At 45.7% G+C, this 23705-nt stretch overlaps 1 protein-coding gene across 2 annotated transcripts in view; it reads right to left on the reverse strand.

Annotated features, from left to right (window-relative positions):
- LOC138833190 (pleckstrin homology domain-containing family H member 1) overlaps positions 1-23705 on the reverse strand; it is a 51415-nt gene that overhangs the window by 22919 nt on the left and 4791 nt on the right. For both annotated transcript variants that reach the window (XM_070031562.1, XM_070031557.1), the window contains exons 2-8: positions 21354-21512; positions 13553-13615; positions 11616-11765; positions 8739-8822; positions 5641-5722; positions 4799-5553; positions 95-173 (exon numbers count right to left, since the gene is read on the reverse strand). In XM_070031562.1, the coding sequence (XP_069887663.1) occupies positions 95-173; positions 4799-5553; positions 5641-5722; positions 8739-8822; positions 11616-11765; positions 13553-13615; positions 21354-21479 (1339 nt within the window). In that variant the 5' untranslated portion in view covers positions 21480-21512. The remainder of the gene's footprint in view (positions 1-94; positions 174-4798; positions 5554-5640; positions 5723-8738; positions 8823-11615; positions 11766-13552; positions 13616-21353; positions 21513-23705) is intronic.

Genomic DNA, 23705 nt, shown 5'->3' on the forward strand with positions numbered 1-23705 from the left:
GCAGCCCTGGCTGTATAATTTTGCCTGAACTGTTCGTGCTGGGGAAGGGAACCAGTGCCAGGCCCACCACGGGTAGTTGGGCCCTTGGACTCACCACAGCAGGTGGCATTACTTCGAGGAGACACATCTGACAGCTGCATGCCTGATGTGGCCACTGCGTAGATCCGGCTCTCCTGGAATGAAAGGTGCCAGGAAGTCAGGACCCAGGGCTGTTCCCACACCCAAGATGGACCAGTTACTGGCTAGGAGACTTCAGGCAAGATCCTTCCTTTCTAAGTCTGATTTTTCTCAGTGCTACAATAAAACTGACCTTTCAGCAGGCTGCTGTGGAATCAAATGAATTAACTAAAGTAAACATTAACACCTGGAGCTTAATCCACGCCCAGCAGATACTAGTCCCTCTGTAGCCTTCATTCTTTCCCTTGGGACAAAGGAAGTTGATAAGACAGTAATCTGTTCTCCACCCCCCACCCCCCAATCTTTCTCATTTTAGACCCAGGTCTTAATCCTGAAGTTGGGAGTGGTGAGAATGAAGTCAGAGCCACTGGTGAGGTGTGTGTTCTTTTTTTTTGAGTCGGGGGGGAGAGGTGTGGTGGCGGTTGTGGGGCTTCAACGCTGGGCCTGGGCGCTGTCCCTTAGCTCTTCAGTTCAAGGTGAGGGCTCTACCATTTGAGCCACAGCGCCACTTCTGGTTTTCTGAGTCGTTTATTGGAGATTAAACAGTCTCATGTACTTACCTGCCCAGGCTGGCTTTGAACCTAGATCCTCAGATCTCAGCCTCCTGAATAGCACGGTGTGTGTGTTTTCTTTTATAAGCTATTTGGAAACCAGGATACATTGTCTTTTTTTTTTTTCTTTGTGCCAGTCATGGGGTTTGAACTCAGGGTCTAGTTGCTGTCCCTGAGCTTCTTTTTGCTCAAGGCTAGCACTCTACCACTAAGCTACATCTCCACTTCTGGCTTTTTTGGAGTAGTTTATGGGAGATAAGAGTCTCATGGACTTCCCAGCCCAGGCTGGCTTCAAACTGTGATCCTTAGATCTCAGCCTCCTGAGTACCTAGTATTACAGGGGTGAGCTACCAGTGCCCAGTTTACATTGTATTTTTATTTATTTTTTAATTTAATTTTATTTTTTGGTCGGTCATGGAGCTTGAACTCTGGTTTGGGTGCTGTCCCTCAGCTCTTGAGCTCAAAGTTAGTACTCTACCACTTGAGCCACAGTGCCAATTCCTGTTTTCTGGTAGTTAATTGGAGATAAGAGTCTTATGGACTTTCCTGCCCAGGCTGCCTTTGAACCGCGATCCTAAGATCTTAGCCTCCTGAGTAGCTAGGATTACAGGCCTGAGCCACCAGCGCCTGGCTACGTTGTCTTTTTACAGTAACCATGTCACATCAATGTTAAAGTTTGGGGCTAACCTGCAAAGCCTGAGAGGAATCCAGAACTCCAGAGGTGAAAGACGCTTCTGCAGAGAATGCCAGACCCAAGCATATCCCCAGGTCTGAAAAAGGCCTCCGAAGGCTAGGGAGCATTGCTCCAACAACCCAAAGGCTTCATCTAGACTGTTCCAGATCAGTTTGCTCTACTGGCCCAACAGGGAAAACAAAGGCCCACTGCTGAGTCACAGGTGACTGCTGAGTCACAGGGCTGACTAGGTCAGCCAGGCTGGCCCAGGAAGGCAACTGGGGGTCAGCCAGGCTGGGACACAGGGCTGGAAGGCAGTGGGGTGAGATTGTAGCAAGGGGATGCTCATAGCACTGAGACAGCCGGGGAAATAAATAATAAGAGGCAGAGATAACCAGATAGAGGGCAAGACAAGAGGGCAGGGACAGGGACAGGGGGTAGAGGCTGCTGCTGCTGCTGCTGCAGGACAGATCCATCCATGGAGTGTACACATAAAATAGATTATTTCTGCCCATCGCGGTCAGGGAATTAAACAAAGGCCAAGCTCCTAACTCCACCAAGGAAATGAATGAAACCCAAGCCTGAAGGACTGAGGTTAAACAAAAGATAGCACTGTTTGACAAAAGGGTATGAATGTCTATCACGCAAGGTGGTTTCAAGGATAAAGAGAAAGGCTGTACCAATCAGAGTATCTGCCTCCCTCATTTCCCAGGTTGAAAAATATCCTTCTATGGATTTCTCAGGTTTTGTTTTTTCCCCCCTAATGGCTACAGGCCGGCCTTTCTGGCCCACTGCCTTCTCAAGGCTCCTGTTAGACAGGAGTGAATCTTCCCCAGGGGCCTTTAGATGAGCAGCAGTGTCTTTATTTCCCTCAGGAGGGGGTTACAGAGTTGAAAACAAATTCCCCTTAAACCACACTGGCTGATTGTTGGGGTACTTAGGACCCAACTGACAGTGGAAAGAAGTCATACCCCCATCTTCAGAGCACAGCTTATGTGTCACATGGCCTATCCTTTGAGACAATGTCTCATTATGTTGCCTGTAGCATTACTAGGCCAAGTGATCCTCCCCCCTCAGCCTCCTGAGGGGCTGGGACTACAGGTACCCCCTAATAGCATGCCTGGCTGAAGCATTTTATCTGTGTAGCTTCTCAACTCTCTTGCCCACACACAACTTAAGAAACAAACAATAGCAGGGCACCAGTGGCTCACTCCTGTAATCCTATCTACTCAGGAGGCTGAGATCTGGGGATCTCGGTTCAAAGCCAGCCTGGGCAGGAAAGTCCGTGAGACTCTTATCTCCAATAAACCACTAGAAACCCGGAAGTGGCTCTGTGGCTCAAACACTAGAGCACTCACCTTGAGCTGAAGAGCGCAGGGACAGTGCCCAAGCCCAGAGTTCAAGCCCCATGACCGATCAAAAAAAAAAAAAAGATACACAAACAAAATGCCAGAGCCGCACTGTTACCACAGTGGATGGCTTTACTGGGCAAAGTGGCAGATAAAAACATCACTTTTTGGCTAACAGATGCTGAGCCCCTTTCTGCTACAACTCTTGTCCGAATGCACCCTCACCCCACCTTGGCCTTGCAGCTCCAGAGCATGTGAAGAACACAACAAGGAGCCATTGCCTGAAGGATGGCTGGTGTCAGGGGCACCGCTGTTTCCTGTCTAATCTTCCTTCCAGCCCAGCTCTACACTCTGAGGTCTCTAGCCTTACAGATGGTCTCATAGAGACCCAGAAGTTCCCCCCACGGGTGTAGCTCATGAGCCTGGGCTTGGAGCCTCCCTGAACCAACACTTCAAAGGGAGCCCCTGGAAGATGCTACTGAAGTCAGGAGTCTCCCAAGCCGTGCTATGGGGAGGTAATCCCATCATGGGATGCCCCAGTCCCTCTGCTGTCAGAAGCAGTGCTGCATCGGCGCATGGCAGCATTCAATCTGACTTGAGTAAGAGAATGCCATCTGAGCAGGGTGCCGGTGGCTCACGCCTATAATCCAAGGTACTCAGGAGGCTGAGATCTGAAGATCAAGGTTCAAAGCCAGCTTGGAAAAAGTCCCTGAGACTCTTATCTCCAATTAGTCATCAAAAAGCCAGAAGTAAAGCTGTGGCTCAAGTAGTAGAGCATGAGCCTTGAGCCTTGAGCCCTGAGTTCAAAGCCCAGGACGGGGAGGAGTGGGGAAGGGAGGGAGAGAGGAAAAGGGAAGTAGAGAGAGAGAGAGAGAGAGAGAGAGAGATGCCAGGCCATCTGCAGTGGCCATAACCCCATGAGACTGCACAGCAAGGACACTAGAGCTGGGCTTCAAAGCAGCAGGACCTGAACTAGAAGCCACTAACTACTACAGAACCTTGGGCCAGAGGCTAAACTGTACAGCCAGCATTTAATTTTCCACACAGCTGAGGGTCTTTGAGACGTGTTGGGCTCTGTGTAAAGCCCTTTGAATCCTCCCATCATCCTCATTGCTGTGGGATGTTGACATCCAGCTCATTTTTATTCTAGCTTTTTTTTTTTTGGGGGGGTCTGGTCGTGGGGCCTGAACTCTGGGCCTGGGCGCTGTCGCTCAGCTCTTCAGCTCAAGGCTAGCGTTCTACCACTTGAGCCACAGCGCCACTTCCGGCTTTTTTCTTTTTGCTTATGTAGTGCTGAGGAATCAAACCCAGGGCCTCAGGCATGCAAGGCAAGTGCTCTACCACTGAGCCACCTTCCCAGCCCAAGCTTTTTTGTTTTTAATCACAGAAAATATCAGGCACATAAGTAGAGAGAACAGTGCGGAGACTGACTGGACCCACCTTGCCGCATGCACTGTGCTCACATACTGTCCATGCGCTTCCATCTGCACCCCATCTCCTCCCTCCCATGTCATTCACTATGAAGCAGTCCCCCCAGACCTCACAGCACTTTATCATGTTATACGTAAATATATATATTATATATATAAAATATATATATCCAACACTTATGTAGCATCTGCCACTTGCCACTAACCTATTTAATCATCCTAACAATCCAACTGTCACTAGGACCCTCATTTTACAGACTTGGAAACTGAGGCACAGAGGCTTAGTTACTTGCTCAGGGTCACAGAGTTAACAATTAAACCCCAGTGACATGATCCTGGAACCTGTGTTCTTAACCCCTACACATACAAGAAAATGTCACAAGGCACTCAGGTTGGTGGGCAGTAAGCACTTAGACGTTTCAATCAGCCACCATTTACACCTTCAGATTCTGGCTCTGCTCCTCACCAACAGGTGGGCTGGGCAGGCTCTATGGTACAGGCCTCTAAGACCCAAAGCCAGGCTGCCAGGCCCACCTAGGCTCAACTCATGGATACTATCAAGGGACCGTGTGCCCATCTTTGGCTCTGCTTCCAGCCCGGCCCCTGGTCACCTCTTACCCAGGATGGAAACCTATGCAGGGGGGGTGTGGGTGGTTTGTTCCTCAGCCCCCCTTCTTGTAGCTCAGCTCCAGTGGTCTTCAGGCTCTCTCTTTCTTTCTCCTTCCCTGCTGAAGTCGGCTCCTCCATCTCCATCTTCTCTGGTTCTTCCTGGAGCCGAGCTTGGGTCTCCAGCTTGGAAAGCCTAGAGGGGTGGAGAGCTGACAGGGCCCCGATCTCGATGCTCACCACCTGATCAAAATGTCCAGGGCCCACCTGGGGCTGGCTATGGTGCCTTTTAGCCACCTGGATACTGTCTCGAGGGGTGCTAGGAGCCCGAACCTTTGGCAGTGTCAGGCTACTGCCAGGGCCTCCTTCCCTGGCCGAGTTCTTGGTGCCAGGAAGTGTCCCTCCTTGAGCAGTGACCAGAACCTCCCTCCAGAAGGCTGAGCCATGTCTGGGGGTGCTAGGCTTCATGCACAGCTGGCTGGGAGGTGCCTCTCTTCCCAGATGGAGTTGAAGGGTCTTGCTTTCTACTACTTCCCCAGGTTGGGCCACACTGGAGCCAGAATCCTCAGGGCTGCTGGTTTCAGGCAAAGGGTCCTTGTTCTGCATGGCTCCCAAAGAAGGTGCAGACACAGTTGCCTTTAAATCCTGGGCTTGGGGAGCCATGTCCTGCCCCACAGGCTGGTCTCCTGGCCCTGAAGGGACAGAATCCTGCTCTGCAGTTCCTTCAGAGGCCCCTAGCAGCTTCCCCGTAGGTGCCATCCGAAGAGCTGTGATTGAGGAAAACACAGGCATACTGAGATGAGACTCCATTGAGCCCCATTCCTGTTGTGTACACCTATATGTGGCCTGCTTACCTTCTAGATCATGCTGAAGTGCTCCCACCTGTTCTAGAAGATGCTGATTACAGCTCTTGAGGTGCTGATTCTCCATCTCCAGCTGGACAAAAGGAAAATTGAAGATTTAAGGGGCTGAGGATGGAGCTCAGTGGCAGAATGCTTGACTAGCCTGCCGGAGTCTGATCTCCAACATCAAAAACCAATAGCTCTGAGCTGGGAAGGTGGCTCAGTGGTAGAGTGTTTGCCTCACTTGCATGAGGCCCTGGGTTGATTCCTTAGCACCATATAAGCAGAAAAACCGGAAGTGGTACTGTGCTAGCCTTGAGCTGAAGAGCTGAGGGATAATGCCCAGGCCCAGAGTTCAGGCCCCACAACCACCACCACCAACAACAAAAAGAGGGGCGGGGAAGGGGGGTAGGAAAGACAGATGGACACCAGCAACACCAGTAGCTCACACCTGTAATCCTAGCTACTTAGGAGACTGGGATCTGCGGATCATGGTTCAAAGACAGCCTGAGCAGGAAAATCCATGCCCACAAGACTCTTATCTCCAATTAACCAGAAGAAAGAAGAAGAAAGAAGCAGCAGCAACAGCAATAGCTGGAAGTGGAGCTGTGGCTCAAGTGGTAGAGTGCTAGCTTTGAGCAAAAAAGCTCAGGGACAGTGCCTGGGCTGTGATTTCAAGACTCAGGATTGGCATAAGAATACAAAACAAAACAAAGAAACATCAACAAATAGTCAGCTTAAAGTAACCTGTACCTGGATGTTCAGATACCTAACTCAAAACAAGCCTAAAAGCCAAAAATGTTTAACAAATAATACTTGGTACCCTCATCTCATCAATCCAGTGCTAACCTTCCTGAGAAGTCCTGACCTTGTCTTCTTCTTGTTCTAGCTGGCACTGGCTGGCATAGAATCTTATTTGGCAGTCCTGAACTTATTTTTCTAGTGTTTTTTTTGTTTTTTGTTTTTGTTTTTTTAGTCGTCCATCAAGGGTCTTGAACTCTAGACCTGAGCACTGTCCCTCAGCTCTTCAGCTCAAGGAGAGCGTTCAACCACTCGAGCCATAGCACCACTTCCGGCTTTTTGGTGGTTTATTGGAGATAAGAGTTTCACAGCCTTTTCTGCCCGGGCTAGCTTTGAACTGTGATCCTCAGATCTTAGCCTCCTGAGTAGCTACAGCCATTGGCGCCCAGCTTAGTTATTAAAAAAAAAAAAATGGTGTGTGTGTGTGTGTGTGTGTGTGTGAATGCCCTATGATTTGGATACATCCTTACTTTCAATCTTTTTTTTTGGAAAATTGTGAAACATAACATGTATACAGAAAACTGCATCCCACATCAACAAATGGCTTAACAAATGACTCTGAAATGACTACTCCCATGACCACCACCCAGGCTAGATAACAGCCTGCCAGTGCCCCAGGTAACTGGCTGACTCACCCTTCATAATCACAGGTCCCTTCCTCCCCACGAAAGGTAATCAGGCCTTTCAGTTTGCCACTCACTTCCTTGTTTCCTGGGTCTTATCTCTCTGTTGTACATTGTTACATATTAATTTAATTATGCCCACTTTTGAACTTTAGGTAAGTAGAATTACACAAAGTGTGCTTCTCTAAGTCTGGCTTCTTTCTCTTCACATAATGACTTTGAGACCCATCTTTATAGCAGCTGTATGGGTTTCTAAACTCCGTGTGTGTGTGTGTGTGTGTGTGTGTGTGTGTGTGTGTGTGTGTGTGTGTGTGTGTGTGTGTGTGTGTGTGTGTGTGTGTGTGTGTGTGTGTGTGTGTGTGTGTGTGTGTGTGTGTGTGTGTGTGTGTGTGTGTGTGTGTGTGTGTGTGTGTGTGTGTGTGTGTGTACACTCAGGGCCTGAGCACTATCACTGAGCTCTTGTGCTCCAGGGTAATGCTCTATCACTTGACCCACAGCTCCACTTCTGGCTTTCTAATAGATATCTGATAAAGATAACAGATAACTACAGATGAGAGTCTCAGCAACTTTGCTGCCCAGGCTGGCTTTGAACCGTGATCCTCAAGTCTCAGCCTCCTGAGGAACTAGGATAACAGGCATGAGTCCTGGTGGCCAGCTACCCTAGCACAGTTTTACTGAGCACCTTTTAGCAAGGGCCCAATATGGCTGTGGGAAAATGGAGGTAAATTGTTAGTTCTATCCCTAAGAACATATAGTTTAGCAAGTGACCTGAGATATATATTTAAAGAAGAAGGGGTGGCAAAATGAGCCAATACCCTCCTGCAGGAGTGAACTCAGAAGGCCAGAGTAAGAGCTGCGTGTTTAACCTTTCCCAAACTACGACTCTCTTACCTTTAGTTTAGAAAGAGGCTGGCTTAGCAGTGAGGAAGTACAAAAGTACATAGACAGAGAGGAAAGGGGGAACAGAGGCTACCTGGAACTGGCATGAGGGATGGACTGAGTCAGCATTGGACAGACAGTTTCTTCTGGGATGATGAGAAGCTATGAAAATAGTAGTGTGATAGTTATATAACACTATGTGTGCATTTAGCAGCAATGACAGAACTGTACACTTAAAAATATAGTTTGGAGGCTGGGAATGTGGCTTAGTGGTAGAGTGCTTGCCTTGCATGCATGAAGCCCTGGGTTCCATTCCTTAGTATGACATAAACAGAAAAAGCCACAAGTGGCGCTATGGCTCAAGTGGTAGAGTGCTAGCCTTGAACACAGAAGAGGCTCACGTACAGTGCCCAGGCCCTGAGTTCAAGCTCCAAACTGGCAATATATATATTAATTTGCAGGCTGGCTGCTGCTAGTGGCTCATGCCTGTGATCCTAGCTACTCAGGAGGCTAAATTTGAGGATTGTTGTTCAAAGCCAGCCCAGGCAGGAAAAATAACTACAGTTGCAATGGTAGATTCCATGTATATTTTACTCAAATCCAGCACAAAGTTAGTCTGGAACTCAAGGAAACTGACCAAGTCAAAAGGAATGAGACAGTAAAGCCAGGGGAATCAGTGAAGAACAAACACTAACAAAGTGAAGCCCAGCAAGTCCCTGGTATGGAAGAAGACAGGAAACTCTGGGAATAGGGGCAACCCCAGCAATACCCCAGGCCAGCACCCCCCAGAATAAGGCTTCAACTCACTTCTGCTAACTTCAGGGTCACCCACTCCTTGATCTTTGCAGCTTTTTCTTGAACAATTTTTGCTTCCTCAGCCCTCATCTGCTTCTGCAAGAAAGAGAAGGCCTTTAGTTAATTATAGCAGTCACTAGAAGAGTGAATAATCAGAGGTGGGAAGCCAGAAAAAGGAACATCAAATGACTGAATGAGGGAGTCCCAATGGGGGGGAATCTTGCTGTGAATTAAATAATATTTTCTAAAACTATTATTGCCAGGTGTGATGGTGCACACATCTGTAATCCTAGCACTCAAGAGACCAAGGCAGGAATTGCAGAGTTCAAGACAAGCCAGCTTCTGTGTCAAGAAAAAAACTCAAAACAAAACAAAAAACCTTAAAAGAAACCAACAAAAAACTGTTAAAAGTGAAAAGGGCATAATACAGATCCCCCCAAAAACATGAAGGAAAAGGTAATTAATCATCACTATCAATTACTGTATGATGCATACACACAAAAGAATTCATTAAACAAAATCAAAAGAGCAACTGGAAGCTGGACATAGTGGTATATGTTTGTAGTTCCAGTCACACAGGAGGCTGAGAGGGGAGGATCACTGAAGCCCAAGATCAGTCTGGGCAACAAAGGAAAAAACTGTTTCAAAAAAACACAAAAACAAAACCCGTAATCCTAGCTACTGTGGACACTGAGACCTGAGGATCACCATTCAAAGCCAGCCCAGGCAAGAAAGTCTATGAGAGGGGCTGGGAAGGTAGCTCAGTGGTAGAGCGCTTGTCTTGCATGCCTGAGTCCCTGGGTTCGATTCCTCAGCACCACATAAGCAAAAAATAAAAAAGCTGGAAGTGGCACTGTGGCTCAAGCGGTAAGCGCTAGCCTTGAGCTGAAGAGCTGAGGGACAGCACCCAGGCCCAGAGTTCAGGCCCCATGACTGGACCCCCCCCCTCAAAAAAAAAAAAAAAGAAAGTCTATGAGATTCTTATCTCCAATTAACCACTCAGAAAACCGAGAGCCGCTGTGGCTCAAGTAGTAGAGCCCCAGCCTTGAGCTGAAGAGCTCCCAAGCCCAAGCCCCACGACCGACAAACAAACAAAAAAACAAGGCTGGGGTGTGAGAGTTCAAACCCCAGAAATGTTCTCTACCCTCCAACTGAAGAAGAATTTACAATACAAATGACACACATGCAAAGGGATATTTCAAATGAGCAACTGCTGAACATATGCAAAGGATATGAATCAACAATCAACAGGAAAAGAAGCCCATGAAAAGCTGAACCACCTCAATCCTAATTTTAAACAGACTGATAAAAACAAGACACCATTTCCCTCTAACAGCCTAACACAACTTCCAAGTTTGATATTATCCCAAACTGTCAAGAATGTGGAGAGTGAGTCCCCTTGTACAAAATGGCAAAGCCTTTGGGGGAATGGAAAGGTTGATAGCCACCAACATTTTTTGTTGTTGTTGTTGGTCATGGGGCTTGAACTCTGGGTTTGGGCACTGTCCCTCAGCTCTTCAGCTCAAGGCTAGCGCTCTCCCACTTGAGCCACAGCACCACTTCTGGTTTTCTGGTGGTTTATTGGAGATAAAGAGTCTCATAGACTTTCCTGCCTGGATGGCTTTGAACCATGATCCTCAGATCTCAGCCTCCTGAGTAGCTAGGATTACAGGCGTGAGCCACTGGTGCCGGCCCAACATTTTTTTTTTTAATTTTTATTTTTTTTTGTTGGTTGTGGGGCTTGAACTCTGGGCCTGGACACTGTCCCTCAGCAATTCAGCTCAAGGCTAGCACTCTACCATTTGAGCCACAGCGCCACTTCTGGCTTTTTTTTTTTTTTTTCCTACTTATGTGGTTCTGAGGATCGAACCCAGGGCCTCATGCATGCAAGGCAAGCGCTCCACCACTGAGCCACCTTCCCACCCCTAGTAGGTTTATATCTAAATAAAGCAAGGGCTGGAGGTATAGGTCCATGGTACAGCAATTGCCTAACATGCTACCCCATCCGAGTGTCCTGGGGTAAAATGAAATGGGCTTTGATCCTATACATGATGCTTATTTGCTGAGAGACATTAGTCAGGAAAGCTATTTCCTCTGTGTGCCTCTATGAGGGGGAAAAAGGAAACCTCTTTGCTGAGCTATTCTGAAGAAGAAATGAGTGAACAGTGTATGCCTAACATCCAGGCATCAGCCAGCTCTACAAAAGCAGCTAGACTCTCAGGCTGAGGATGTTCCCGAAGTTCTCGTAGGAGCAAATTCCAATGCTAGACAGTGGGTTTTCCTAGGCTCTAACACACTCAGGAGGGCAAGTCTCAAATACCAGAAGGGGACAACATTCATTTCTGCTTGTTCAGGTTCATTGAGAAACTTTGTCCAACCAGCTGACCAAGGAAGATCTTCCAGCCTTGCTGCTCCAGTCACACTACAGTCAAATATCAAATAGCACATGCTGATGGGGCACAAGGCCAGCACAGAGAAAGAAAGGCTCTCCTTACAAAGCACCAACCATGTGTCTAATATTATATGCAGATTATCTATTAAGTCCCCCCCTCACTCAATAGATTTTTATAACCTCTATTGTACAGCCGTGTAAAATGATAACCAGCCATTTAAATAATGTGCCCAGTGAGAGAAGAGATAAAGGTAGGAATCAGACCCAGATCAGGCTGTCTCCAAGGTCCTTTACCTCTATAGCCCTTGTCTGGCTTCTAGTGAACAGATGTGAGGGAAAAAAGGCTTCTCACTAATCAAGACCCCATGTGAAAGAACAGAGTCATGGTAGTGAGTTCCCGATCACTTCAGGGCTCAAGCAGAGGGGCTTGAGAAGTGGGTCAACTGGCGCCAATGCTGAAAGGGGATTGGTGCTCTATTGTACACATTAACCATTACCTGTTTCTCCAGCTGTGCCTCCAGCTGGCAGATGAGCTCATCTTTGCTTTGCATGGCTTTCAGCAATTCTTGGTACTTGCAGTGCAGGCTGCCTGTGGAGTCCACATTCTTTAGATTGGACAGTTTTACCTTCTCTTCCATCATACCCACCTAAAAAGGACAGAGAGGTCTCACATCACTCACAAGGTGTATGCAATGGTCAGTAACAGAGGTGGGGATACCCCCAGATGTAACACACTATGACTTCCAGGCAGAGCACTGGTGCAGGGCAATCTGGGCCAATTGAAGGAAGCATTTATCTGGGCAAAAGGAACTGAAAACACAAAAACTCCTTTTGGCTATTCTGGGCTGGAGGCACAGCTCAAGTGCACTTGGCTGGGAAGCACAAGACTCAAGTTCATACCTCAGTATCGCCAAATAATAATGATAATACGTTAACTATTAATCATTACTATAATTAATATTAATATGTGTATTAATATTAATTGCTATAAAAGTGGGTTGCTTAAAAATTCCTGCTTTGGCCTGCTGGCTTAGCTCTTGTTGATTATTCTAAGAAAGAGGAAATGCTTTAAGAGGAGGAATTTTTGAAATGTAAGGTTTTGTCTCAACTGTTTGGTCCAAAAGGGAAGAGGAATTAAGACACACTTGAGATTGTTCAACAAAGCAGAAGAGGGTGTGAGTATATTTTGAAGAGGAATTAAGACACACCTCAGATTGTTCCAGTAGTACAGGGTGTGAGTTTTGTTTTGAGATTGCTTAAGTACTATTACTTTTATCTCAAAGTCTTTTAACAGTCACTTTATAATTACTTGAAACTGTTTATCTGGTGCTGGGAAGGTGGTTCAGTGGTATAGTGCTTGCCTTGCATGCATGAGGCCCTCGGTTCGATTCCTCAGCACCACATAAGCAGAAAAAGCGGGAAGTGGGGCTGAGGCTCAAGTGGTAGAGCGCTGATCTACAGCTGGAAAGCTGGGGGACAGCACCCACGCCCAGAGTTCACGCCCCACAACCGACAAAAAAGCAAAAAGAAAAACTGTTTATCCGTTTTTTCAGCTTCTTCAAACTTGCCAATCATGAGCAGATTGTGAACCTGAGCTCAGCCAATCCAAGCAGAAGGGTGGGGCCTGTTGTATTAGGGATAAAAAGGGAACAGCCTGTCTGCTCTGTGTGCTAGCTTGCCAGATTTTTGGCAGATGGCACACTCTTCTGAAGTAAATTTTGCCTTGCTGAGTTCCGTCCAGGATTGTTTCCTTATTCCATATGACACCCCAACATTCTGAGCCATTTCTAACATTAATATCATCATCAAGGCTAGGACTCTACCATTTTGAGCCATAGCACCACTTTTGGTTTTCTGGTGGTTAACTACAGATAAAAAGTCACAGATTTTCTTGCCCAGGCTGGCTTTTGAAATGCAATCCTCAGATCTCAGCATTCCGAGTAGCTAGGATTTATAGGCATAAGCCACCAGAGCCTGGCAATTTAATATTTATTTGTTATTGTAGTTTTTGTCAGTTGTGGGGCTTGAACTTGATGCCTGGGCACTGTCCCTAAGCTCTTTTGCTCAAGGCTATGTGTCCTATAGGCTCTAACTATAAGATAGGAGAGTCTTATTTATCATGGACCCGTGAATGGCTATGGAAGCACACTCACAGTTGAACCCTTCAATGGATGAGAACCATGCATGGAACCAAATGTTATAAATCACTGGGACGGCAGACCTAATTTGTTCCTGTAGCCTAGCATGGCCCATTTGGACTAATGCACCCCCTTGCTAAACCAAGCCTACCCAAACATGCCTTCATTGCCACAGAAAGCTCTTTGTACATCTACCTGTTCAGGTCTTACATGGATTTCCTGGTCTCAGAAGACCAGATCATCTCCCCCTCCTCCCCATACTCTCTTGTCAATCTCCCACCCCCAGATCCTGTTACCTGGGTCTCTGCATTTTCTGCTCTCTGCTCCGCCTCCAGCAGCCTCTGCTCCAGTTCCTGCATCTGCTCAGCCGGGGAAGTAAAGATGTAGGTACCATAACCCAACTGTGACTACATCATAAGGGCCATCAAGCAAAGGGTCAGTCAGACTTTACACTCAAGCCAGGATTCCGCTTGTCAACACAACTGGCTCCAAGGTACCAGGGTAAAAGAATCTCATGGTGGGACTGGGAATGTGGCTTAGTGGTAGAGTGCTTATCTAGCATGCATGAAGCCCTGGGTTCAATTCCTCAATACCACATAAACAGAAAAGCCAGAAGTGGCACTGTGGCTCAAATGGTAGAGTGCTAGCCTTGAGCAAAAGAAGCTCAGGTACAGTGCCCTGGAAAAAAAAAGAAGAAGAAGAAGAATCTGGGTGCCGGTGGCTCACGCCTGTAATTCTAGCTACTCAAAAGGCTGAGATCTGAGGATCACGGTTCAAAGCCAGCCTGGGCAGGAAAGACCGTGAGACTCTTATCTCCAAGTAACCACTAGAAAACCAGAAGTGGTGCTGTGGCTCAAGCAGTAGAGCACTCGCCTTGAGCTAAAGAGCACAAGGATAGCGCCCAAGCCCAGAGTTCAAGCCCCATGACCGACAAAAAAAAAAGATTCTCATGGTTATTTAATTCTCAGCTCCCTGATCCTGGGTTTATGAGTCAAGTGAAGAGCCATGGCTGCTGTCTTTGATGCTAATGAATGCAAGTCTAGGTTTTCTGTCCTTTTGTAGGATGGATCTTGTTTACGTACAAGCCTGCCTTGTATCATCCACACAGAATATCTCCCTGTTTGGGGACACATGACATTCATATCACCTTATTTAGTTTAATTTTAAAAAAATAGAAAGAGACTGAACTTTACTTTTTAGTGCCAGGAACCAAAGTGAACCTAAGGTCTTGAGCATACTAAGTATATTCTCTGTTACTAAACCATCCCTCGCTGCTACATTAAAAACAAACAAACAACAACAACAAAAACCCAAGACAAGCACTGATGGCTCATGCCTATAATCCAGCTACTCAAGAGGTTTAGATCTGAGGGTTGTGGTTCAAAGCCAGCCCGTGCAAGAAAGTCCATGAGACTCTTATTTCCAATTATCCACCAGAAAACTGGAAACAGAGGTGTGGCTCAAAATGGTAAAGCACTCACCTTGAGCAAAAGAGCTTGGGAAAGCACCCAGACCCTAAATTCAACCCCACAACTTACCAAACAACAACAACAAAAACCCACAATAACCCTGTCTTGGGGTTAGGTACAGCATATTGGCACAGCATTTGAATCCCTGGCACCACACATCTCTATCATCACAATCAAACAAAAAGAAACAAGCCAGGTGCTGGTGGCTCTCGCCTGTAATCCTAGCTACCCAGTAGGCAGAGATCTGAGGACTGTGGTTCAAAGCCAGCCTGGCAGGAAAGTCCGTGAAACTCTTATCTCCAATTAACCACCAGAAAACAGGAAGTGGCGCTGTGGCTCAAGGGGCAGGATGCTAGCCTTGAGCTGAAGAGCTAAGGGTCAGAGCCTAGGCCCAGAGTTCAAGCCCCATGACTGGAAAAAAGAAAATCAAATCTACCTTGCTGCCAGGGGAAGCATATCACTTAGATCTAAGGAGCTAGGTAATTCTGGAATCTTACACCAAGTGGCTGAAGCAAAGGGACTGAGGCTCACAAAAGATCATACATAAGATATAGCCTAAGGCTACATGGAGTATAGGTTAGAGATCCGCTCCCATCTTCCCCTGTCATGGCACCATTATTCATTACCCAAACATCAGTAACTAAAGCTAAAGGCTCTGAATAGGCAGGGCAAATTCGCGTAGTCAGCTCTCAGGTCAAATGCCAGATGCTTTGGCTGAGGTGACGCCACATATTTCCTCACCTAACTCATCTTTTTTTTTTTTTTTCCGTCAGTCCTGGGGCTTGAACTTAGGGCCTGGGCACTGTTCATGAGCTTCTTCTGCTCAAGGCTAGCATTCTATACTTGAGCCACAGTACCACTTCTGGCTTTTTCTGTTTATGTGGTACTAAGGAATTGAACCCAGGCTTCATGCATGTTAGGCAAGCGCTCTACCATTAAGCCACATTCTCAGACCTCCCCTAACTCATCTTATTCCTGGGCAACCTGTCTGCCCTATAAATATACTTGAAGCATATCCCAATCTTATCTTCCAGAAGGGGGGGGTCAGGACCAGTGACCCCAACCCACATACTCTCCCTCAAATGGAATGGGTACTGAGAAGCTATGTGTCTCTCCAATCCTAGAAAGAAGAAAAAAAAATGGACAAGGAAAAGACGCCCTGATAAAAGAAATCCTTGGGCCCTAAATTATGAACTAGCTTCTGTGTAACATTCTTTTCACTGTCTAGCAGCAGCCTGGGGGCCCTTCTCTTCTATTTTTTGCCCAAGGAAAGCAAATTTCAACTAGGAAATTTAGACGCTGGGACAGAAAAAGAACTGCTTAATACACTGAACATTTTTAGGCTAAAGAGAGATGGTTGAACAGTTGGAGAAAAAGCCAGATCCACACAGGACAAGTAGACAAGGGAGGGGCTACCACTAGAATATTTTCAAGTGTGTCCAAGCTGAAATGCTAGTTTTTGAGTGTTCAGCATTGTTTTTTCCTTCGGTGGTGGGGCTTGAACTCAGGGCCTGGGTGGCTGTCCCTGAGAGTTCTGCTTAAGTTTAATGCTCTATTACTTTGAGCGTCAGCTCCACTTCTGGTTTTCAGGTGGATAATTGGAGGTAAGAATCTCATGGACTTTTCCTGCCAGGGCTGGTTTCGAACCAAGACTCTTAGATCTCAGCTTCCTGAGTACCTAGGATTATAGGCCTGAGCCTCTGATGCCCAGATCAACTTGTTCTTTTAATTCCAGCAGATACTTTTTTCACTTGAGTAGACCTTTCTTCTCCATACTTGCTTAAAGAGCCATTCATGGAGCTCTGAGAACTGGGACTACAGGTGGTCCATTCCTTACTTGTGTTCTGTTCCTCCTCTCAGAAAGTTCCCTAGGACCATGTCCTTAGCTGTCCTGTTAGCGCATGGGTCTGGAGTGACATGCCAGCCAAGGATTTCGGGCTCAGGCGGCTGACAATCCACTTTCACCCTGTTGAAAGTTGAGACTCATAAGCTGTCCTAGAACTGGCTGCAGCCACCTGATGAAAGGCCCTTGGCATCGATCTGGTATTTCACCTCCTTGTGTATGGCTCCTTGTTACAGGCAGTGAAGCTGTGAAATATCAGCCCCATATCAACAAGAGCAAGGGGCAGTCTCCTGCATCCCGGTACAACTCTGCTGGGCCCCGCAGCAGCCAGAGCTAAGAACTACATCATCCTGGGTCTCAAATGTTCCTTTGGAAAGAGGATTCAAGCCACGCCTGGGGATCCACACCTATAATCCCAGCAATCAAAGCAGAGAATCACGAATTTGATATCAGCTTGAGCTACAAAGCAAGAAGCTGTCTCAGAGCTCTAAGGGCTGGTGAGGTAGTTTAGTGGCAGAACACATGCCTAGAATGTGCAAGGCCTCTGTTCCATACTCAGTACCAAAAAAAAAAAAAAAAAAAAGGAGAGGTCTCAACATTCTTATCACTGTCTGGCACCTACTGGACAGAATGGTACAGGAAAGAGCCAAGCTTCTGAAGCCTGGTTAATTCCTCCACAGTGTGACTTTATACAAATTCCAGAATCTCTTCTGTTAGAGAAAACAACAGCCCTTACCTCCTAGGGTTGTTAAGGTTACCCAAGATGCCCACTAGTGTAATGTACATGACCTAGAATAGCACTGTAGATAGAAGTTGTTCACTGGTGTTTCCTGATACAAAAGTTGTACTCAGGAGATCAGTTTACCAGGACAGTATGACATTCACTTGTCCCAGCATCATTAGTAACAAAACTACTTTTTTCATCTTCTCTTCAGTTTACTGGTTAGAACTCACCTACATACAGAAAGAATGGCTTTAAGTCCCAGCCTGGGCATGAAAGTCTGGAGACTCTTATCTCCAATTAACAACCAGAAAACCAGAAGTGGCACTCTGTCTCAAAGTGGTAAAGCCTTGAGCAAAAGAGCTCAGGGACAGTGCCCAGGCCTAGGCCCTGAGTTCAAGCCCTATAACTGACAAAACAAAAAGAAGGAAATTTAACTTTACTTGACTTACATAACTGTAACTTCTCTGTGTATCATCTTGATAACAACAATTAAAAAAAAAGAACAAGAGAGAAACTGAAGCAGACAGGAAAGGTAACCTGCTCAAGGTCATACAGCTAGTAAGATTCAGAGCCAGAGATGGATGCTTATGACTCACACCTGAAATCTTAGCTACTAAGAGTTGAGATCCAACAGATCAAAGTTGAAAGCCAGCTCGGGCAAAAAAGTCCACAAGACTCCATCTATAAAATATGAGCCAGAAAAGACCAGGCTAGAGATGTGGCTCAAGTATTAAAGAGAACCCAGCAAAGCAAGCAAATCAAGAAAGCACGAGGCCCTTGAAATCAAACCCTGGTACTTGCCCCTCCTCCCCCCCCAAAAAAGATTCAGAACTAGGATTCAAACTCAGATCAAAGAGTTCTAGACTCCATGCTATTTAGACACAAGCTATATTGTCTATCGCGCCCAAATTTCACATGTCACATAAAAATCTACTCCATAAACATTACTCTCTGGAAGAATCTATTTACCTGATCACACTAGGGTTACATTTTCTCCTTCCAGTAAGTGGCTTCCGTATGTCCTCTCCAGTTTTCCTCTCAAGAAGCTCTCTTGCCTATTTCTTATGAGCATTTTGAGTGTGCTGGATTCTAAATGGTTCTAACTCTGTTGAAATCAAAGACAATGGCTTTCTTTTCTTCTTTCAGTGGCAGTACTGAAGTCTGAGCTCAGGGTCTTACGTTTGCTAGGCAGGTTTGCTCTACCAGTTGAACATATCCAGTCCCTTAAAGTCAAGGGTTTTAATATTTGCTCTAGCAGACCTTTGGCTCACTTGAAATCACATACTCATTTTCAAATGGCAAAACACACAATTGTGGAACTGGAGTAAGAAATAACTGACTCTTCTAAACAACAGGAAATGCTGTTTTTGCAGGGTTTAAACAAACAAACAAACAAAACTACACACAGGCTGGGGGATATACTTCAGTGGGAGAGAATTTGCTAGCACATGCAAAGCCCTAGGCTCCATCCCACACACTGAAAAGAAGTCACATAAACTTAAATGTACTGGAAGTATTTTTTTGACGTTTTCTTGTTAAAGGTTGTTTTTAAGACCACCTCACTAAATACTTAAAAAAAACTTTAATTCTCATTTCTTTAGACTTATAACAGCTGGCTGTTCCCCATGATGTATTCTCTTCTTCTTGCTCATAAGCAGATCACCCATAGTGCAGCACGCAATTATTTAAAATAAAGATGACACTTCCCAACCTCCTTTGAAGCTAAGTATAACATGTGACTGAGATTGGGCCAGTGAGAACACAACCGAAGGAATATATGCTACGTGTGGGTATGGATTTCAAGGGGGAAAATGGGAATGTGGGTATCAGGGTGAACCATCTTCAGATACCTATAACATCACCCTAGAGCTGGACTGATAAGACAGGAACAGTTATAATAGAAAGAAAGAAACATCCACCTGGTAAAGCCATTATTTTGGATTCTTTCCTACAGCAGTAGCTGGGAACTACAAGCGGTGCGACATCACACCCTTATCTACCTTTTATTTAGGCTGGGCCCTTTAGTAGTCCTGCTTCATACAGAAGATAGAGTTTCAACTCAGATCGCCATTTAGCCAAATGTTATATCTGACTTCACAACTGTAAAAGGTCCAACTTTATTCCTTGTATTAAAGGAAGGTGGGGCACAGCCCTTCCTCCCTCGGATTAGTCTCATTTTTCCCTCTTCAATTTGCCCTGAGAAATCCTCTGGCTTTTTTTTTTCAACGCTCATCTCTTCACTTAGAAGGATATTTTAAATAACTAATTCCAGTTTTGTACAGAAGTCTGTCCCTTCATGTTTCAGACCACCTAGCCCAAGTGGATTCCTTCCTTCCTTCCCTTTTCTTCCTTCACGTGTCTCCCCCAGTATCATAGCTTACGGTATTGTGCTCAAACTTTATAGTGTACAAAATCATTCTCTGGGAGCTTGTTGTGCTTAGTAGCACCCAGTTATTTGCAGCACCCTGAAGATTTGGACCAAGAGGACTGGAGTAGCCCAGGAACATACACACACTTGAACAAGCAGCATATCATGTGATTCTGAACACACTTCGACAACTGCGGCCCTTCTTCTAAGGGGGATGAATTCTTCCACTGTCACATATCCACAGGAACCCTGCACGGTCCAACACACTGAGAGAACAATGCCAACTGACTCAGGGGTCAAGAGTTCTAGTTTAGGCTAGTCCACAGCCTTGCCCCAATTATTGAAACGGCCACTGACTTGCCTTCCTGATTTTGAGGTTGTACAACTGTCAACAAAACAGACTTTCCTAATGAACATATGAATTGGAAAGGAGCTGAGCTTTACCTTTGTACTGTAAGGGAAAAATTAACTGGGAAAAATAATAATATAATCAAAATGAGAGTGACCTGGGGGTGAGGAGAATACCCTCATAAAATTCAATGCATATCCTACAAAATTAAGAAAATTGAGCCAGGCGCCTGTAATCCTAGCTACTCAGGAGGCTGAGATCTGAGGATTGTGGCTTGAAACCAGCCCAGGCAGAAAAGTCCCCATGAGATTCTTATCTCCAACTAACCACTCAAGAGCTGGAAGTGGTGCTGTGATTCAAGAGGTAGAATGCTAGCCTTGAGTACAGAGAGGCTCAGGGGCAGCACCCAGGCCCTGAGTTCAAGCCCCACAACTGACAAAAAAAGAAAATTGGGAGAAGGGGTGGGATTGGGATAGATGGGTGGAAATGATGAAAGGGGTGACACTGATCAAGATTCAATATAGGAAGTGGCGCTGTAGCTCAAGTGGTAGAGCGCTTGCCTTGAGCTGAAGAGGTGAGGGACAGCGCCCAGGCCCAGAGTTCAAGCCCCACGACCGACAAAAAAAAAAAAAAGATTCAATATATTCATAAATTGCTTTGTTCAATGGCAACTCCTTTGTACAACTACTTAATGTTTTAAAAAAAATAAAATAAAAGGTTAGTTACTCAAGGTAAACATTAAACATATATACATATGTGCACACACACACACACACACACACACACACACACACACACACACACACACGCAAATATACTTTATCTCAAAGGCAAAACAAGCAAGCCAGGTGCTGGTGACTCACATTTGTAACCCTGAACTACTCAGAAGGCTGAGATCTGAGGATCATGGTTTGAAGCCAAACTAGGCAAGGAAGGCCATGAGACTCTTAGCCCAATTAACCACCAAAAAGCAAGAAATGGAGCTATCGCTCAAGTGGTAGAACCTGGGCCCTGTGTTTAAGCCCCCAAAATGGCACACACATTAAAAAAGAAAACAAAAACAAAAGAGGAGGGCTGGGGGTATAGAGTTCAGCCCTAAAAAGGTAACATAGGACCAAGATTGATACCATTCTTTGATTTGGCATATGAAAAGCAGAACAAAGAGAAATGCCAAATTAAAGCTTAGTAAGTTGTTCAGAATTTGATCCTTAAACCAAGAATCTACCTTGTGTTTCATGACACATGAAAACACGGAAAACTATCTCATTGAAAGTTTACTTTCCCCAGCTCTGCCTCCCTGACTGCAGCCTGCCGCTAACTCCTGCAATGCTCCTTGCTACTCACCTTGTCAGCCAGCAGCTCCCTAATCTTGCTGGCCTGCAGTCGGAACCGGAAGAGCTGTGTTTCCAGGGTCAGGCAGCGTTTCTGCCAGTCTACACTGGCCCGGGTCTCCACCTGGACTTCCGCCATGATGGAATCAACTTCTGGATATTGCTCTAAACTCTAAGAATCAGCACACAGAGGGAGGAAAAGATAAATCAGTGTGTGTGGAGCAATTATTTGGGGAAAACAGGAAGAGGAGGAGACCAAAGAAGGACCCAGAAAGCAGTTGGGGAAAGGAGGAAGTCACTGTTCTCTCCAGGTGGTCTTCCATCTTTCTCAGCCCAGTGTGTTCCGTTCCTACAGTAAGTAGCTGAATAAGCTCAGGAAGTTGGTCTCCTTTGCAGACTGGAGAAGGGCTCATGCCTATAATCCTAGCCACTCAGGAGACTGAGATCTGAGGATCAAGGTTCAAAGCTAGCTCTGGAAAGAAGGTCCATGAGCCTATTATTTCCAATTAACCACCTAAAGGCTGGAAGTAGAGTTGTGCCTCAAGTGGTACAATATTAGCTTAGAGCAAAAAGCTATGCAAGAGCCCTGAGTTCAAGCTCCAGCACTGGAACCACAAAAAAAAAAAAAAAAAAAAAAAGTAGGACTTGTTTTCCATTCAATTATCCACTTAACAACAATTTATACAACACTGTGTAAACACTAGAGATGCATATGTAGAGAGGTCCCACCTTTGAGTTTTCAAGGAATTTTAATGTCCTTTGCTAGAGATGCATATGATGTATAGGTAAAATGATAAAATGTCTGAGATCTGCTTATTCTATGGTAAAGAGAGGGCAAATACGTATCAACTAAGATTTGTCAAACTGTAGGGTTAGAGCATGGCATAGGGACAGATTGTATGCCTGGCATACATATGAGATGCTGGGTTTGAGACTTAGCACTGCAAACTTTATAGACAAAAAGGGAAGCATTCAAATTCCACAAAGAATGAGGTAAATTGTTATGAATGAGAAAAAATATATATAAAAATTTTAAGCCAGGCGTTGGTGGCTCACGCCTGTACTAGCTACTCCTAGCTACTCAGGAGGCTGAGATCTAAGGATTGCAGTTCAAAGCCAGCCTGGGCAGGAAAGTCCATGAGACTCTTTTTTTTTTTTTTGGTCGGTCATGGGGCCTGAACTCTGGGCCTGGGTGCTGTCCCTGAGCTCTTCAGCTCAAGGCTAGCACTCTACCACTTAAGCCACAGTGCCGCTTCTGGCTTTTTCTGTTTATGTGGTGCTGAGGAATCGAACCCAGGGCCTCATGTATGTCAGGCAAGCATTCTACCCCTTAGCTACCTTCCCAGCCCTCCATGAGACTCTTATCTCCAATTAAGCACCAGAAACCCAGAAGTGGTGCTGTGGCTCAAGTGGTAGAGTGCTTGCTTTGAGCTAAAGAGCTCAGGGACAGTGCCCAGGCCCCACAACTGAAAAAAAAAAATTAAGAAACTTTAACATTAAAGTAAATCTATATCTCACATTTTCTAAGGCATCCAGGGTTCAAATATTCTGTCACCATAAACAATAAGCACAGACACTTAATACGTGTCCTGTTTTTTGTCTTCCTTTAAAAATAGTCAGTAGACCTGGCCCAACAATTAAACTACTGATGGGTCTAGTGTCTGATTCTTTCAACTCTGAGCTCCTCAGAAAACTGGGTACATGATCTCAGTCCAGAACCATCATCCTGAACAATGCAAGCATTGTGACCTCTCAGCCATCCCTACCTCAAAAAGACTGGGACCAACTGGAACGGGAAGGAAGACAAAGACTAAAACAAAACATGACCTTCTCTGAGCTAAGATCACAGCTGAGAAGACAAAACAGAACCCTGTAGGGCTTCCACAGAAGCTGGGAGGCTTCACGTTTGACTTTCTTTGTCTTCTGGGCAAACTTCTGCTTTTCCTTCCATCCTCCCATCAATAGAAAAAGTAACACACCTGAGACTGGGATTTGAAACCCAACCCAAGCTAAGAATTAACCAATAAAAGCACCCAAAGTAAAACCAAAGGCTGGGGAAAAGAAACACATTTGAGTTTCATTAATTTTTTCTTTCCCTTTTATAGATTGTGATTCCCCCGGACAGAGCAAAACCTCAAATTTCCAGGGATTTTGGAAATAAAACTTTTTTTTTTTTTTTTTTTTTTGGTCGGTTGTGGGGCTTGCTCTAGGCCTGGCCACTGTCCCTCAGCTCTTCAGTTCAAGGCTAGTGCTCTACCACTTGAGCCACAGAGCTTTTTCTGTTTATGTGGTGCCGAGGAATCAAATCCAGGGCCTCATGCATGCAAGGCAAGCACTCTACCACTGAGCCACCTTCCCAGCCCCC

Source organism: Dipodomys merriami, unplaced genomic scaffold (genome assembly GCF_024711535.1).
Source record: "Dipodomys merriami isolate MVZ:Mamm:240054 unplaced genomic scaffold, mDipMer1.0.p SCAF_1, whole genome shotgun sequence".
NCBI classification, from domain to species: Eukaryota; Metazoa; Chordata; class Mammalia; order Rodentia; family Heteromyidae; genus Dipodomys; species Dipodomys merriami.